General features: G+C 38.5%; 1 protein-coding gene across 1 annotated transcript; it reads right to left on the bottom strand.

Annotated features, from left to right (window-relative positions):
- Positions 1-16,918: 16,918 nt before the first annotated feature.
- On the bottom strand, positions 16,919-17,766 carry LOC114089428 (ribulose-phosphate 3-epimerase-like). Its single transcript, XM_027931272.2, is given in 2 exon segments — positions 16,919-17,410; positions 17,412-17,766. Coding segments are annotated over 2 exon segments (687 nt in total). The 5' UTR covers positions 17,682-17,766; the 3' UTR covers positions 16,919-16,993.
- Between the last annotated feature and the right edge of the window lie 916 nt (positions 17,767-18,682).

Raw genomic sequence — 18,682 nt, forward strand, 5'->3', positions numbered from 1 at the left:
TTTTGATTTTCAAAATGCTCATCTTCTCCCCTTTTACTTTCCACTAGCTCCTTTTCCCAAATATGGGAGATCTTGTACTATCCCTGAACTGGGAGGCAACCTAGCAAGGTCTTAGAAGTAAGGGCCTTGTAGATGAACCATGCACATATTTCTGCTTCTCTTGGCACATCCATCCACCTCCTTTTTCCAATTACCTCTAGCTTCTCTCATATGACTTGGGCTTGTGCAACCCTTACTCTGCTTAGTGATGCTCTTTAGCAACTGCTCCTGTTGCTAAATGGCCAAACCTTTTTGTACTCCCTGATTCATCTTCTCAAAGGGAAGAACCTGAATGATGCAACTCAACTTTCTATTCCAGGCTATAAATTGTCAGCTAGTGATGAGTTAGGTGTCCACTGATGGTCTTACCAGTGGGGAAAGTTTGATTGCGTGTATGTGTGTGTGTGTATGCTGGGGCTGGAATTCAGGGCCTCTTGCCTGGTAGGCACAGGCTCTAACACTGAGCTACATCGGCAGTCCCAGTGTGGAAAGTATGGAAGTACTTTGGACAAAGGGGCTTCTGGAAAATACAAGGTCCTGTCAACTGTACAGAGGTATATTTAGGCTAGCTCAAAGCACCATTTTTAGAAAGCAATTGCTCCATGCTCTACCTTTCTAAAAGCAAGCATGAGATTATTCTTGTAAGTAAAGTAGGGGACATCACCTTTGGGGAGTTGCATTCCTATGCTAATAGCATTTGATATCATGTTAGATGTGAGGCCGTGTTCACTGTTACCACTATGGTAAGATTTCAGGTGCCAGGCAACTCAGGAAAAAACCTCCAGAGTCATTCTGTGAACAATCCTGATCATTACTGCATGAACAACAAAAAAGCACACTCAAGCAGAAGCTATGTGTAGGGCGATTTTGTTCAAAAGGCATTGAGGGCCCAGGACCCTGGCATCAATTTCTCCCTCTAAAGACTCACTGCCAAGAACACTCAATTGCTTGAAAAACTTTATTGTATCATGCCTCAGTGTAGTGCAATTTATTTCCAAATGTCTCCTTCCATCTTTTGCTCACATACTACAATTAATAGCATGTGCATATGCATGTCCATTCACTCTGCAAAGGATGACCTCCTTCCATTTACCTGGCAAACTTCTTAAACTTCTTCTAGACCCAATACAAATGATACATATTCTAAGAGATTATTTTCTATCTATTCACTAAAGTGGATTTTTAAATATTTATATTATTCTTTTAATTCCAGAAGCAAGGTATACTTTAGGGATATCACTTAGTCATGACTGGTTGTCTCATTAGAATATGAATTCTAAGGACACATGGAAAATGTCTTACTTTTTTTTAGTAATGTAAAATTTACATACCATGAAACGCCCACATCTAAGTGTACAGCTTGATGGGTTTTGACAAATGAATGTACTTGTGTGATAATTGAGATCTAGAACAATTCTATCACCACAGAAAATTCCCTCATGACCCCTTCTAGTCACTCTCCATCTTGGTAGGAAATTAAAGCTCTGGTTGCTATCACCATAGACTTATTTTCACCTGTTCTTCTTTTATGTTTTTAGTGAGAAGGAAAAATTATTTTTTTTAAGCCAACAAATTTTGGGGGTGGTTTGTTACACAGCAAAACTGACTGAAATAGTATATAATGAAATGCATGTTTTGAAATAGGGATCTAATTAATTTTAAATACTCTTCTTAAATTGTCAGAAGGCCAATCCCCAAATCTTTGCCATAATTACCATCAGTTCTTTTTGTTGTTATTTTGCATTACTGGGGATTGAACACAGGGCTTCTTGCATGCTAGGTAAGCTCTACCACTGAGCTATATTCCCAGTCTTTTCACTTTTAAAAAATTTTGAGAAAAGGTCTTGCTAAACTACCCAGGCTGGCCCCAAACTTGTGATTCTTCTGCCTTAGCCTCCAAAGTAGTTGGGATCATAGGCAGGAACCATTGTGCAGGGCTTTGTCTGCTTTTGAATGTCATATAAATGGAAGAATAAAATACATACTCTTTTATGTTTCAATTTTTAACATAATATTTTTTCTTCCATTTTGTTGCATGTAGTAATAGTTTGTTTGTTCATAACTGCTTAGTATTATTTCCTGTTATGAATATACTCTGTTTTTTCTTCTTTCTCAGGATAATGAACACTTGGGTTGTTTCCACTTGGGTTTATTATAATTAAAGTTGTTATGAATATTCCTGCATATTTCTTTTTTAATGAACATATTTTATAGTTTTTTTAGGATAAATTGTTAGGATTGAAATTGCTGAATTACAAGATAGTATATGTATAATATCATAAGCAATTATCAAATAGTTTTTCAAAGTGGTCATACAATTTTAAAGTCTCAACAGCACTATGTGATTGTTTATTCTACCTTCTCATCAATACTTGGTGTCCATAACTTAATTTTGGCCATTTTCTTGAATTTTAAGGTATCATTATGGTTTTAATTTGCATTTCCCTGATGATGAATAATGTCAACCACATTTTCACCTGCCTTTCAGTTATTTCTATACCTTCTTTTCTCCTATGCCTTTCATGTATCTTTTGAGTGATTTAATTTACTCTTCTTTCTCTAACTTCTTAAGGTTAAAAGATACAATCACTTTAAACTTTTCTCCTTCTCTCATAAAAAACTTTGAAGCTATTTTTATGTACTGTATTTGCAAATTTTTATATTTTTGCACTTTCCTTTGGTTTTAAGTATTTTCTACTTATGAATATGCTTTCTCTTTTTATTCTCCCATCACACTATATATGTCATTTAGAAATGTAATGTTTTGGGCTGGGGATGTGGCTCAAGCGGTAGCGCGCTTGCCTGGCATGCGTGCGGCCCGGGTTCAATCCTCAGCACCACATACAAACAAAGATGTTGTGTTCGCCAAATACTAAAAAATAAATATTAAAATTCTCTCCCTCTCTCTCCCTCTTTAAAAAAAAAAAAAAAAAAAAACTCTTTAGTTAAGGTGAATCCTTTCTTCTCCCTCTTCCCACACCCTGTCTCCATATGGGTGCAGGGCAGAGAGTGTGACATTCTTCTGGAGGCAACTCAACACAAGTCAATATTCCAAAGAGCTGGTGTTTAGGAAATAAAATGAGAGAGAGAGAGAAAGAGAGAGAGGTCTCCACCATGCTAAAGATTTGTATCCTGCTAAAAATATAGGTGTCACCGTAAGTAATTTTCAAATTACAGTATGCAAACCTGAATGCATATTATAATCAACCAGAGAGTTTTAAAGAAAGACCAATATCCAGGCCTCAAGGAAATCTTGTTAAACAGACTACCTCGCAGACTCTGGCAAGATTTTTTAAGTAGAAGTTCTTTAATTCAGTGGTTCTCAAGTGTGAAAATGTTCTTAAGTAGAAAACATGGATCAGAGTGTCTGATACAATAGGTCTGGAGTAGGGCCTAAGGAAATATGTTTCTAACAATTTTCCAGGTAATACTGATGCTGCTGGTTCTGGAACTACACTTTGAGTACTGCTTCTCTGGACTTTTGCAATTGAAAATGTGGTCTATGGGTACCCAACATCAGCATGCCCTGAGGACTTGTTAGAAATGGAGAATTTCAGGCCTGACTGCCGACACACTGCATCCAATCCTTAAGCTTACTTAGTAAGATCCCCAAGTGATTCAGATGACCATTGGAGTTCAAGAAGCACTATGCAATTACCATGCAATTTCCCTTCTCTCTCCCTTTCCCTCCCACCTCTCATCCCTGTTAAATGTTAATCTTCTTCTCCTGCTCTTCGTCCCTACTCTGATCTTAGTTACTCTCCTTATATCAAAGAAGACATTTGGCATTTGTTTTTTAGGGATAGACCCTCAGGGTTATACAGTGGAGGAGGTAGAGAGAGAGGAGGGGAGGGGAGGGGAGAGGTGGGGAGGGGGGAGGGGGGAGGATGGGAAAGGCAGCGGAGCACAACAGACACTAGTATGGCAATAGGTAAATCAATGGATGTGTAACTGATGTGATTCTGCAATCTGTGTATGGGGTGGAGGTGGGAGTTCATAACCCACTTGAATCAAAGTGTGGAATATGATATGTCAAGAAATTTGTAATGTTTTGAACAACCCACAATAAAAAATTTAAAAAAAAAAAAGAAGCACTATGCAAGATGCCTCTGATACACAAGGGACTGCTAAAGATGCAAATTTCCTTTAAAGGATTTAATTTAATAAGTCTAGGGTAAAGATCTGGAGTCTATATTTTTTACCTTCCCTGGAAAGTCTGAGGGAAGGGTCAGAGAACAACATTTTTGAGAATCTCTACCTTGGGCAAATGTGTCTAAGCATCAATATGTGTAAGCATCAATTTCCTCACCTATAATAAAGCAATGAATATTGTATTTGCTTCAACTGAATGGAGCTAAAATATTTGTACCCTTCCAACTCAACTTGTACCGAAGAACTATAATTTGTACCCCCCCCCCAAAAAAAAGGAAAAAGAAAGAAGAATGATTTTTCTGTTCTTTATAAATAATAAGAAACCTAAAAAGAAATCTTACAAGGTTATTTTTGTCTTTCCCAGGATAAATTTACCTCCCAAAAAGGATAAGTAGCACTTTAAAAAAATCTACTTTGGAATAAAAAATTTTTAAACATCTATTTTGGCATCTTAAAATAATAGTTTGTGCTTGGAGATTACATTAAACTTTTCAAAACATTTCACACATATTTTTGAAACATGCATATACATATGCAACATATAGTAGTTCAAATTTTTACTTAGTCTTTCACTCTCTCAGGGCATGGTTTCAAAACATTGTTCAAAGTAAACTTCATAATTAACTCAAAAATATTAGTTAATGCCTACTATAAACCAGGCATTGAAAGTACATTATAAAGAAACCAGATAAGATCTCCTCTCTCAAACAGTACATGAAATCCCCTGAGATGGGCAAGGGGAATTCAAGGCTTTTTAAAACTGCTGTTTTCTGGGAATCAGCCTACACCATTAATAAACAATCCTTATCCCTAGGATTACCTCTGTTGGGGGCATTACATTGTGCTAGGTGGTAAGAGATATGCAAAAGAAGATTAGACTTGCTCCTACTTTCCATAAACTTCGAATCTATAGAGGAAAAAATCTCAAAAAACATTAAAATAAATAAGTAGCATTCCTTCATAAATTCATTTAACAACAATAAATTTGCCAAATTAAATAAGTAGTACCCAAGATAAGGACTAAGTTTGGTTTTTTTAAAAAAGGGAGTCATCATAAGGGAAACCTTTGTAGAGATAATAAAACTTGATGGAGAGAAGCATTTGGATAAACAAAGGAATAGATGAGATATTTTCTATCATAAGAAAATGAGCATGGAAATGAGTATGAAATGTTGCACACAGAGGCCAAGGTTCCTGGTGGACAATAGTAAGGAAATACAGCTAGCCAAGTCCAATGGTTGGGATCAGATGGTGAAGGACATTGACAAGAATATAAAATTGAGTCTAAATGCAATAAGAGGAGGAGGTTTTTGATTGGGAGAGTGATATAGTATGATAGTGATGTATTAAATGGGAAATAGTCTAGTGGAGGGACATAGGATGACTATATAAGGACAGAATGGAGACAGGGAAACAAATTCAGTTGCTACTGCACTATTCAGGGGTCAAGATAAGAGCCTATCTAAAGATGATGGTACTAGAAGCCCAAAGAAGATTCTTCTGGAAAAAGAAATAATGAAACTTGGCTACCATTAGATATAGAATATAGAATATATACAATTAGATATAGAAGTTGATAAGTAGAAGAGTAAATTTGAACTCTAAATTTATGAGGATAAAGTGACGGGGATAAACATGCCAACATTGATGATTTTTTGGAAAGGGGATGGCAAATTGAGTTTAAGACATATATGATTTAAAGTCATCAAGGGTTTGGAATCTAAGTGGAATTTCCTTGATGGTAAGTAGAGATATGAGACTGAAAATTACAGATTTGAGAGCAATCCTGTAAGAGAATGGATTTTAAAATTATAAGATATAAAGGGCAGCCAGATGGAGTGGTGCCCACCTGTAATCTCAGCATCCTGGGAAGCTGAGCCTGGAAGATAGCAAGTACAAGGCCAATCTCAGCAATTTAGCCAGACCCTATCTCAAAATAAACAAGGAGGGCTGAGGATGTGGCTCAAGCGGTAACTGGAGCTCTCCTGGCATGCGCGGGGCGCTGGGTTCAATCCTCAGCACCACATAAAAATAAAATAAAGATGTTGTGTCCACCGAAAACTAAAAAAAATATATATATATTAAAAAACTCTCTCTCTCTCTCTCAAAATAAAGAAAGAAAGAAAAAGGGATGGAGGTGTAGCTCCATGTAAAATATCCCTGAGTTCAATCCCCGGTAGCACAAGAAAAAAAAAGAAAACAAATTTCTGACCACCTTGGGGTTTGAATCCTCAGGCCTTGGTATAATCACTCTTTTTCTTGAGGCCAGCTCTGTCGTTTTTATCTTAAAGGTTGCTATCTCTGTATTTTCATTTTTCCAAATAAGGAAAGAAATACTGTATCTCAGAATTCTCAAACTCCAACAATTTAATGTAGGAGTTCCCCACTCTGGCTGCTTATCAGAATAGCAAGGTAGTTGCATTTTAGAAGTAATACCTGGCGGCTGCTCATCCATAAACTTGGGGGCGGGGGGCAGCATGAAGGGAGCCCCACCAAGCATTGGTTTGCTGGGGCCTGACTTACCCTCCCTCAGAACTCCAGAATACAGAGTGGTTGCTGGATTGTGATGGGAAAAAAAAAAAAAAAGAGTAGTCTAGAGGAAAAAACAAAACGAAGATTGACAAATTTGGAAACATCTGTGGAAAGAATCTCTGACCAAGTGGAAGAAGTGAAATAAAGATCAAGCAAGTTATGTCAATCAAAACACATCTGATAAAGTGACAATGGGGCAGTTTATGAAGACTGTGGAGGAACTGACATATTGAACCAGAAATTTCAGAGACTAAAATGAAAGAAAAGGTCTGGTAAAAAGATTCAGGTACTCCTGGCTGAGTTTGACACAGTGGAGCAAGACATGGGCCAGGAATCCAGTGCAGTAGTTGTCAACCTAGCCCTCAGTGGCCATGTGCTGAAAACACCACTGTCAGCTCTGCCCTCTCTGGTACAGAAGTTATCTGATTTCTCCACCCAATGTCAGTTTTGCTTCTCCTCCACCTATTCTCTAGGAAGAAGAGTTTGACTTTGCAAATGGATGAGGCTCTCTTTTGTATTCTCTTAGTGCCTCTTTGTTATGACTGTTGTTGTTTTGTTGAAAAAGCAGTGTCAGATTGGATTTATTTGTCTAAACAAAGGCTTCCCCACCCCACCCACCCAAGGGGATTGTTGAGGGTTTCAATCTAGTACTTCCTGCATGCTAGGAAAATGCCCTACCACTGACACACACCCCCAGCGCTCAGTGCCTCTTTGAGACTATGCTGTCTAGTAGATTCCCTTGACTGAAGGGTGCCCCCTGAGTGTTCCCAGGTCTTCTCACATATGGGTGCATTCTTTGGATAGCTGAGAATTCTTAATTGTCTTAAGGCAGTTCTGAGTTTATAGACCACCCAGGTCGTCAGATACAACAGGACCTTTTCCCTTTGTGATTCCAAAGTCCCATAACAATAAAACTAGAATCAACAGGAGTCCAGGCAGGAGAGTTGGGAACAGCTCAGAACTGGTGTTCCCCATACAAGTGTCTTGTTGGGTCTTATTTTCTGAACAGCTGTCTAGGTGGTTGGCTCACAAATTCCATCCTTACCTCTCATACTAGAAATTCTGTCCAGCTACAGGCCAGAAGATTTCAGGGGGAACATTCTTAGGTAGGGCCCATGATGGATAGGCACTTTCTTGTCCCTTGCTTACCTCTGTAGGGTTAGAATCCAGCATCAGGTTAGTCTCTTTTTGAAACTAGGTCATAACTCTGGATTGGGAAAGGAATAGAGCAGAGAACTTCAAGAAAGATAGAGCCAATTATATACTTCTCAGGAATGACATGTGCTTTCTTTTTTTGAGGGTATTTCTGTAATGTGTACCCTATATTTCTTTCAAGACTGATCCTGTCCATTTTATAGTCCATTTTGGTTTTTTTCATTGATAATTAAGACCAGTTTTGAGCACAAAATAGGAAGCAGAAGAATGTTGAAACATTTGTTGTTCAGTTTTTTTTTTTTGATTGATGAGATATGAGGAGGAAAACTCCTCAGTGGTTCCAGTCATAATTTATTTTAAGAAAGTTCTGAGCAGCCTTGCGTGGCTAGAATGCTTCTCAAACAGGGGAACTGTGTTGGCCCATTCTTCCCCCACAGTGCCAGTGAAAGGCTCCCGATGGCACTCTGAGGCATTGAGGGATTTCACCATGATCCCAGAAAGTTAGGCCTGGGATTGTAGGAACTGGAACAAGGTGGCGGAGAAGGTGAACAAATGGATGAGGCTCCAGGCTCAGCCTCTTTCACCAGCTGCTGTAATTGGAGCAGTTCAATACATACCTCTTTTCTAAACTATCTGAATGGACGTAGGGACTTGGTTAAGTTTCCTCGTCTAAAAATTGGTTTAGCAGCTTACAGCTTGTATGATCAGACGAAGTAAGTAATTAATAGTTTTCTCTATAGTGCAGAGAACGTGGTACTTGTTTAGAAAAATGTTGCTATTGTGCCTGAATTCCATATTAAAGTTTATTAGGAGAATGGCTTCTAATACTTGAAAAACAGGTTTGGAAAGCACTGATTTGGCCCACAGTCCTTGTTAAAAGGATTTTTTGTTTTCTTTTGCAATTCCATTAACAATTTTATCCACTGCCTAAAATCTTGTGACTCTCTACGAGTATTTTCAGAAATTTAGTCCTTTCCATCTTTGATAATGAATTTTAATTTTAGGTTAAATATTCTGGATAGAAACTTTCAATCTCATCCCTGCCTTACTCTATCACTCTGAGAATTTTTCTCTGGATTACAATCGTACACTGCCATCTAATAGTCTTCAAAGCAATAAATGAGTACCCTGCCCTGTTAATTCTTTTTTTTTTTTTTTTTTTTTTTTTGTGATGCTAGGGATTGAATCCAGGTCCTGTGCATGCAAGGCAAGCACTCTACCAACTGAGCAATATACCCAGCCCTGCACTGTTAATTCTTTAAGTAATCCAGAAAAATATATTGCAATTTGCTAAGAAAGAGGAATGTTTGAAATATCACTCCCCAGTTTAAATAGTAATAAACATATTAATGCTATAAATGTTGTTCAACAAGTCTACATGATACAGTGCTTTAACAAACAAACTTATTTCCAAGTGCCCTGAGTCATAGTTGGTTGTAGTTTTGTTACCGCTGTTCGCCGGTGACGAGTCCTTGCTTCCCCAATGTTGAAGAGAGCACACCGAGGCAAGGTCAGAGTAGAAATTAGAAGTATATTAAAGGACAGCAGAAAAGACTTCTCCCGGAGGAAGAAGGGGACCCAAGAGGTGGAATCCGTGGAAGTGCAGTTGTCTCCCCTTTTTATAGTTTTGGTGATGGAATGTAGGTAGGAAGGCCCGAGGGGTGGGACACAGGTGGGCCAAACAAGTAATCTGGGCAGGAAGGACTTCATTAACACTTCCTTGGGATGAGCTATCTCCAAATCTGTTGGGGGCTGTTTCCTGGGTTCCATTAACATTTCTTTGGGATGGACTTTGGCCTGGGGCCTTTCCGGGACTTCATTAACATTCCATGAGGTGTCCTGCATGGTGGAAATTCCAAAATCCAGTCCACTTAGGAGGCCTTTCATGAAAAGGCAGAACAGCGATTATTTCTTACTGCCAAAGGAATAAGACGTATGTTCCTAATTCTTTTCTTTACTTCCTTCTGCTTTCAAAATTTGCCTCCCCAATATCTTCCTTTTCTTCCCATTTCCTTCTTCTTCCCTCTCCATCCTCTGCTATTAAGACTACAAAAGGCATTTTGCTCAAGCCTAAGGATAATATAGCATTTAGGCTTTTAAAACCCACACTTTCAGCCTTCAAAATAAAGAAAATTCTGACATATGCTGAAATGTGAGATGAAACGTGAGGACATTATGCTATGTCAAAGAGGCCAGTGACTAATGCTATAGGACTCCACTTACACAAAGTATCAGATTCATAGACACAGAAAGAAGAAGGGTGATTTCCAGGGGGGGGGGGGGGTAGGTGAGTCATGGAGATTTGTTAAATGGGTACAGAGTTTCAGTTTTGCCAGATGAAAAAGTTTTGGAAATTGCATAAAAATGTGAATAGAATTAACACTACTGAGCTGTAAATGGTAAAGATGATAAATTTTATATTATGTGGTTTTCACCATTTTTAAAACAACACATCTTATTTAAACTTTTTTTGGGGGGGTACTGGGAATTGAACTCGGGGGTCCTTAACCACTGAGCCACATCCCCAGCCCTTTTTTATATTTTATTTAGAGACAGAGTCTCACCGAGTTGCAAGTGCCTCGCTAATTTGCTGAGGCTGGCTTTGAACTCAGGATTCTCCTACTTCAGCTTCCTGAGTCACTGGAATTACAGGAATGCGCCACCACATCCGGCAAACGCCTTATTTAAAAAACAAATGTTTAAGAGGATGTAGAAAAACAGGATCCTGGTTGGAATGTAAAATAGCACATCATATTAGAAAAACACTTGTGTCATTTCTTAAACAGCTCACCGAAGCTAGCTGAGTGGGGTGGCACAGTCATGTAATCCCACTGACTCAGAGGGCTAAGGCAGGAGGATTACATGCTTGAGGATAACCTAGGCAATATATCAAGACCTTACCTCAAAATATTTTAAAAAGTGGAGTAAGCCTGTAATCTCTGGCTAGGGAGGCTGAGGCAGGAGGATCGCGAGTTCAAAGCCAGCCTCAGTAACGGTGAGGTGCTAAGCAACTCAGTGAGACCCTGCCTCTAAATAAAATACAAAATAGGGCTGGGGATGTGGCTCAGTGTGGTTGAGCATCCCAGAGTTCAATCCCCAGTACTACCTCCGCAAAATAGTGGAGATTAACTGCAAAGGGACACAAAGCAACTTTGGGGGGGTGGTGGTGGTGATGGAATGTTCTATCACTGCACGATGATAATGGATAAATTTAGTGAAAAAGTCATGTATGTAAAAATGTATTTAAAATGTAAAAATATATTTTAAAAATGTATTTTTTAAATTGGTAAATTTATGGTATGTAAATTATAACTCAATACAATATTAAAATTTAAGGGCTGGGTATGTAGAGTGCTTGCCTAACATGAGAAGACCTGGGTTCAAACCCCAGGACTTCAAAAAAAAAAAAAAAAAAGATTAAAAATGAACATTTTTGAGAACATGCAGGTTAGCCATCTTGGAGGCAGATCCTCCAATCCCATTCCAGCTGCGCATGCTGATGGCTGCTGGAGCAGAGGTGAGCTCTCTCCACTGAGCTCTGTCCAAGTTGAACATTTGTGAGTGTAATGAAGGCAGACATATATAAACCCATGTTCGCTCATCTATATGAAATTTCGTGTTCCCACAGAGTCTAATGCCTCCCCTACCTTCTTGAAGAGAAAACTATCACTGGAGACTGCCTGTCAACAAAGTGCATCTTATAGCCACTTTCACCTTTAAACTTCACAACAACCCTACAAGGTAGTTATCACTAGTACACATATAAAACAGCATGAATTGTAAACTACCCCAATTTTATAAACACTGAAAAAGCAAAAATACCTGCTTTTCAATGAAGAAATACTGTTTTTTGGGGGGGAGGGGGGCGTGGGCGGTATCAGGGATTGAACTCAAGGGCACTTGACCACTGAGCCACATCCCCAGATGGATTTTGTATTTTATTTAGAGACAGGGTCTCACTGAGTTGCTGAGCACCTCACCATTGTTGAGGCTTTGAACTCGCAATCCTCCTGCCTCAGCCTCCCCTGCCACTGGGATCACAGGTGTGCGCCACTGTGCCCCGCTAGAAATACTGTTTTGAACCCCCATTTTATATATACAGAAACAGAGGTTTCAAGGAGAAAAAATAATCCTGTGAGACACATTGCCTCTAAGTGACCAAGCACGTGGCCTGGGCATTGCCTGCCTTCTACTAACCTGGAACACGGCTTTCCACAATATATCTTCTGCTCCCATAAATGCCCCAACCCGCACTCTTTTGAACAGTTGGTCTCTCAGAGGGTGGGATTTTGGATTCACTACCCTGGTTGGCCCCAGATGTCAGAACAAGAAGCATACCTAATCCCTTCCACTGTAGGGGGAGCAGATGAGTGTCCCTCAACTCCTGGAGCCAGTTCGGTTTCGTTTGCTTTTTTCATTTGGCTTTTATTTGTCACAGGGTTCCATCTATTGTTATCCTGAGGAAAAGGGACACACTCTGTCATTATCAGGAAATGGAAGAAATGAAAAGAGATTAAAAATGAGGGAATGAACCCACTGTGTGAAACTCCAAAGCAAAAAAGAGTAAACCTGTCTGGGAAACAGTTAAGAGAAAGCACATTTGACCAGGAAAAAAAAAAAAAAAAAGCTTGAGGCTTTGGGCAGAAGCCTTTGTTTGCTAAGGGACAGCTGTTTGTTTTGTTTTGTAGTTTGATTTGTTTTTGGAGCCAAGATCTTGCTACGTTGCCCATGCTGGCCTTGAACTCATGACCCTCCTGCCTCAGTCTCCCTAGTAGTTGGGATTATAGATGTGCATCACCATGCCTGATTAGTTGTGTTGTTTTGATGCTTGCCTGTTGGAGAATGGGGAGAGGGCAACTGAATAGAAATGGAAAGAAGAGCCACGATTTTGAGGCTTTGACACCCCATAAAAGATGCACTTACATAAATGACTGCTATGTTGTGAATTTCTGAACTCTCCCTAGCCCATCACTGTGGTGGAGGATGGGAAACCACTGAATCACATCTTAACATTACCATCCCACCTACCTTAAAACAAAGCAAACTTTCAGTGTCTGGCTTGCAGTTTCTCTTGCTTTTGCAGGAAAATGAGATGAAATTAGTGTGAATGTAGGTGTTGTAGCTCCACAGCTGCTGAAGTCGTCACACCTTAGAAAGGAAAGATCACCTTATTCTGCTGGTGTTAAAAAGTCTCAGGCAACTGACAGGTTTAAGAACATTAAGCTTCTTGGAATAATTTTCATATATTTCTAACAATAAACTCTTGAGAGGGGAAAAGTGGAGGGGGAGAGAGAGTGTGAGAGAGAGGCAGTAAAGATAAAACTGTAGAACAGAAAATTCAAAAGAAACCACAAAGTCTTAGTTGAATATGTCATTTAATATTAGATTCCACAATCCTCTAGATTACTGTGGTTTTGTATTTGGGCAGTCATAGCATGCATCATAAACATATGTTTGGATCTCTCTCCTCAGTTTGGAGCCTGAAGGAGTAGAATTTGGTAACTACATTATTCAGAGTTATGACTATGGTGCTGTTGCAAGGTAAGGATATGAGTGCTGTTATCCTGGGGCCAGACTATAAAAGGCTCCCTGTAGAGATTTAAGAATGATATAATCAGGCATAGTAGCACAAGTCTGTGAGTCCAACCTGGACAACTTAGCAAGACCCTACCTTAAAATAAAAGAAAAAGGACTGGGGATGTAGCTTTGTAGTGGAGTTCTTGCCTACCATGTACAGACTCTGGGCTCCTTCCCTAGTACAGCAACAACAATAACAAAAAGAAGCTAAAGCTAAGCAATCACTAAAAAATGGTAGAATTAAAACTAATCCTTTATATCCCCAAAGCCTACCTATTAAAAAAAGACTGACCTGGCATGGTGGCCCATGCCTGTAGTTAGATGGCTGAGGCAGGAACATTGCAAATTTGAGGCCAGCCCCAGCGATTTAGAGAGACCCTGTCTCAAAATAAAAAATAAAAAGAACTGGGGATTTGTGTGTCTCAGTAGAAAGAAAAAAATAAAAAAGGCTGAATTATAAAGCAAAGAACATTCACATTATAAATTTCCTACACAGAGCATCAAATCAAAAGATCTCAGAAAACTTGAAAATAAAAGGATGAACAAAGACATTGTGAGAAAATAAAAATAAAAATAAACGAGGTTGGGCTGGGAATATGGCTCAGTTTGCCTACTATGTTGAAAACCCTGAGTTCTATCCCTAGTACGGAAACAAGCAAAACAGAGTGGCAGGGCACATCATGCAAATGGAATAGCATGAGCAAAGATTCACAAGTTAGAATGTGGAGACATAGGCTGGGGACAACATATGAACAGGCAGGAATGGGGGGTAGTATATTGTAAAATAAGAAAATTAAGTTAGGGGTGTATCATGAAGGACTTTGATGCCCAGGTGAGAGCTCAGATTACATCTACTATTTAATATGCACCTGATTGAAAAATGTAGTAGATTTTTTTTTTTTAATACAGTAATCAAAAGACAAGGAAGCCAGGCAGGGTGGGGCATGGCTGTAATGCCAGATACTTGGGAGGCTGAGGCAGGAGGATCCACACAAAAGGCCAGCCTGGGCATTATTGCAGGAACCTGTCTCAAAATAAAATGGTTAGTAATGTACTTACTCAGTGGTAGAGTGCTTGCCTAGCATGCGCAAGACCTCAGTTCAATCCCTTGTACCAAAAATCAATCAATCAATGAATAAAAGAAGAAATAGAATGTAAAACTTTCAGCAATTCTAAACAGTGTCAGTAATGTGACACTTGTATCTCCTAAAATATATCACAATTTGTGTCCTAAGCAATCATTGCATCTTTCTCTTTAGTTTTCTTTTCTTTTATATCTTTATGTAGATATAATTCACATAATTTAAAATCGCCTTTTTAGAGTGAAAAATTCAGGGCTGAGATGTAGTTCTGTGGTAGAGCACATGCTTAACTTGCCCTGGCTTTGATCACCAGCACTGCCCCCACCACCTCAATCTCTTAATAAATTAAGCATATATTCAATTTTTTTAAAGAATTTTTTTCACAATGCCTTCATTTTATTTATTTGTTTTTATGTGGTGCTGAGAATCGAACTCAGTGCCTCACATATGCTACACAAGCATTCTACCACTGAGCTCCAGCCCCAGCCCCCATATTCAATGTTGTTTTAAGTATATTTACAAAGTTGTGCAGCCACCAACACAATCTAAGTTTAGAACAATTCATCACCTGTTGAATTTCCATAATACATAGGTACACTTCTAATTAGTACATTTTTATTGCTAACTCTTTAATAGCTTTGCATAGTACGTGGAACTTAAATTGGCAAATTTCCAGTTCTACTATTGGCTTACTGAATTTAGCTATAGGAATTTGTTTTGAAAGTAAATTCGTAAACAACCAACAATAAAAAATTAAAAAAAAAAAAAAGAAAGTAAATTCGTAATGGTATGGAATAATTTGAGGTCTCTGGGAAGTTTTTCCTCCAACTAAAAATAAATAGTATATTCAAAATAAACAATAAAAGATCAAAACAATTTTGAGATAAAACTTTATGGTATTAAATTTTTAATTCATTTCTTTCTTCTTATTATTATTTTTATTGTTATTATTATTATTTTTTTTTGGTGGCACTGGGGATAGAACCCAAGACCTTGTGCATGCTAGGCAAGCGCTCTACCACAGAGCTGCATCCCTAGCCTCTGGGGTAAAATTTTTAGGTGAAGTTAATCAAATACATAAATATTTGAAAACAGCCAGAATTTAGTCTACTTAGCTAACACACAGTAAAATGTGAAGTTTTAAAATTGTACCTTGAAGTGGCACATGGTAGCATATGCCTGTAATCCCAGATACTAAGGAAGCTGAGGCGGGAGGATCATGAATTTAAGACCAGCTTGGCCAATTGACCAAGACCTTGTCCCAAAATAAATAAAAAGAGCTTGGGGTGTATATTGGTATAGAGTCCCTTAGTTCAATTCTCAGCAACAAGTGCCTGTCATCCCAGCTACTTGGGAAGCTTGTGCAGGGAGATGGTAAAACTAAGGTAAGTCTGGACAATTTATTGAGCTTCTCTATGAAAATAAAGTAAAATTAAGGGCTGGGGATATAGCTCAGTAGTAGAACATTTGTCTAGCATCTGTGAGGCCCTGGGTTCAATCCTCAGTACTACAGTAGTAAAATAAATAAATAAAAATTGCACATTGAGAATCTGTGCATAGGCTGCACAACAACAAAATGTAAGGAAATCAGACATTTACATTAAAGAGAGAGTAATAATGTCAAGAGAAACCACAAGAGTTGGGTTTTTTTCTGGTTCTTCATTGGTGGAAGAAATAAAAAGTCAACATTTGAATACCAAGCACTGGACACCCATTTTTTTTTTTTTTTAATCTATGGAGAGCTAATACAAAAGCATTTATTTAATGTCCTTATGAATGCTGAATGAGATTAAGAAAACCAGGAATAGGAAAGAATCACAAAGAAAACATCTCAATAAAAATCTATGCTTGCATTTTAGAACCCCTGGGTTTCATAGGACATTGCCTTTACAGTTTTTAATTAATCAAATCTAAGGTGATAAGTGAAAAATAAATGTTCAGATCCAAGACCACAGTATGCCATCCTGCCCAAGCTTGTATTTTTTAGCTCCACACTACTCATATTATCAAGCATATAAACAAATCACAAATGACGTGAAACAGGAAAAATGTAAGGGCTCCCTTTGCTTTTGGAAAACAGCTGTGAAACAATAGAACATTATTTTTAAAAACATGGAAAAAAATTTTTCATAGTAGCTAATGTCTATCCACTTTAGGCGTTATGATACATTTCTTTTTTGTAACCTTAATACAGCCCATATTTTCACTCTTTATAAAAATCAATTCTATTTAGAACAGTTTTTTAACCACACTAACCTTTAAATTGGATCACTAAAGAATGTTGTATACATCAATTTCTAACCTCTTAGAACATTCTGCACAATAGATTTTAATCACTGGAATGAATAATTGCTCAGAAAAGCAGCATTGCCTCAACCTGGTATGATTTGGTAGTCAATATTCCTGTTTTCCAGTAAAAAGGTTTCATGAACACAAACTCTGGATTCCTTATGATTTCATCGATCAAGAGACCGTTTCTGAGCAGCTTCTGAGCAAACATTTCTTAGTAAGTTGATGACAGATCTGGGGTCTTCACTCCTCATAATGGCACTGCCAGACACAATCATGTTAGCTCCTGCCTCTGCACATTTATGGACAGTGTCAGGACCTACTCCACCATCGACCTCTATATCCAAAGATGGGAACTGGGTCCTCAACCAATGGACCTGTGGCATCATATCTTCCATGAATTTCTGCCCTCCAAACCCAGGTTCCACTGTCGTAACCAAGGCCACATCTATTTGATTAGCCCATGGTGCCAAATACTCAACTGTAGTTCCTGGTTTGATGGCAAGGCCAACCTTCATCCCATTTTCCCGGATGTCTTTAATCAAAGCCCCTGGGTTCTCAGTGGCCTCTAGATGAGCTCCTCTATTGATTGGCTCCTGCTACAGCCATTGGCTTTACCCACTGTTCCGGCTTAGACACCATCATGTGCATGTCAAAGAAAGGGTCCTGGCCTAGCTGCTTTCGGAGGCTTTCTACCACAGGGTGACCAAAGGTGATGTTGGGAACAAAATGCCCGTCCATTACATCCAGGTGCAGATAATCTGCCCCAGAGTCTAGCATCCGGAGGCACTCAGCCCCTAAATTGGCCAGGTCGCTGTTAAGGATGGACGGGCCAATCTTGCAGCCCGACGCCATGGTGCTGGTTCCGTAGTGCTAGTTACCCCACGAGTCCCCGGCTAGACGAAAGCGTCACCCCGATTGGGCGCGCAGCCGGGGCCCCGCCCTTTTGGACACCCATTTTAAAGCAATAGATCAAAAAAGTCATTATTTACTACCATTTAGTTATTCTCTCAGATTTATATAACAGATGAAAAATATTGAGAAGTTTTTACTAAATTACAAAAAAATTAATTTCTGATAAATTTTCTGTTGGGGAAAACATCTCAATGGATTTTTTTTCAGTACTTAGGATCAAACCCAAGTCGTTTTACTACCATTTACACCCTCAGTCCTTTTTGCTTTCTATTTTGAGACAGGGTCTTACCAGCTCCTGAAGTTCTCTCTAGGTTGCTAAGGCTGGCCTTGAACTTATGATCCTCCTCCCTCAGCCTACCAAGTAACTAGATTTCAGGTGTGCACCACCTGTAGAATTAAACTTGTAGAATTAACCTGGCTAGAATTAATCTTAAAGGCAAGCATAAAAGTATTACAATTTCTGCTATTTCTTGTTAAATCAGATTTTTATGATTCTGCCAAATTTATCCTCACGTTTAGGGCTTTCCTAACTCTTAGCTTATCTGTTGCTTCATGAATAACTTTTCCAAGTAAAAATTATTAAAACATGCTATTTATTCTGAAGATGGATTGGTAAATCTAGCAATACTATCCAATATGAAGATGTGAGGAAGGTCAAAATTAATAAAATCATTGGCAATTTTTTCTAAACTAATATTTAAAAACAGAATATTTAATGTTATTCATTACTACCACAGACCAATATATAGACATTTCCCTTCTGTCAGAAAATACATCAAGGGCCTGGGGTTGTGGCTCAATGGTAGAGTGTTCCTCTACCATGTGTGAGGCAATGGGTTTGATCCCCAGCACCATATAAAATTAAAATTAAGGTATTGTGTTCACTTACAACTAAAAAAAAAAAAGTAAAAATGTAAAAATAAAAAAAAATATCAACACAA

The sequence above is a fragment of the Marmota flaviventris genome, chromosome 4 (assembly GCF_047511675.1).
Source record: "Marmota flaviventris isolate mMarFla1 chromosome 4, mMarFla1.hap1, whole genome shotgun sequence".
NCBI lineage: Eukaryota > Metazoa > Chordata > Mammalia > Rodentia > Sciuridae > Marmota > Marmota flaviventris.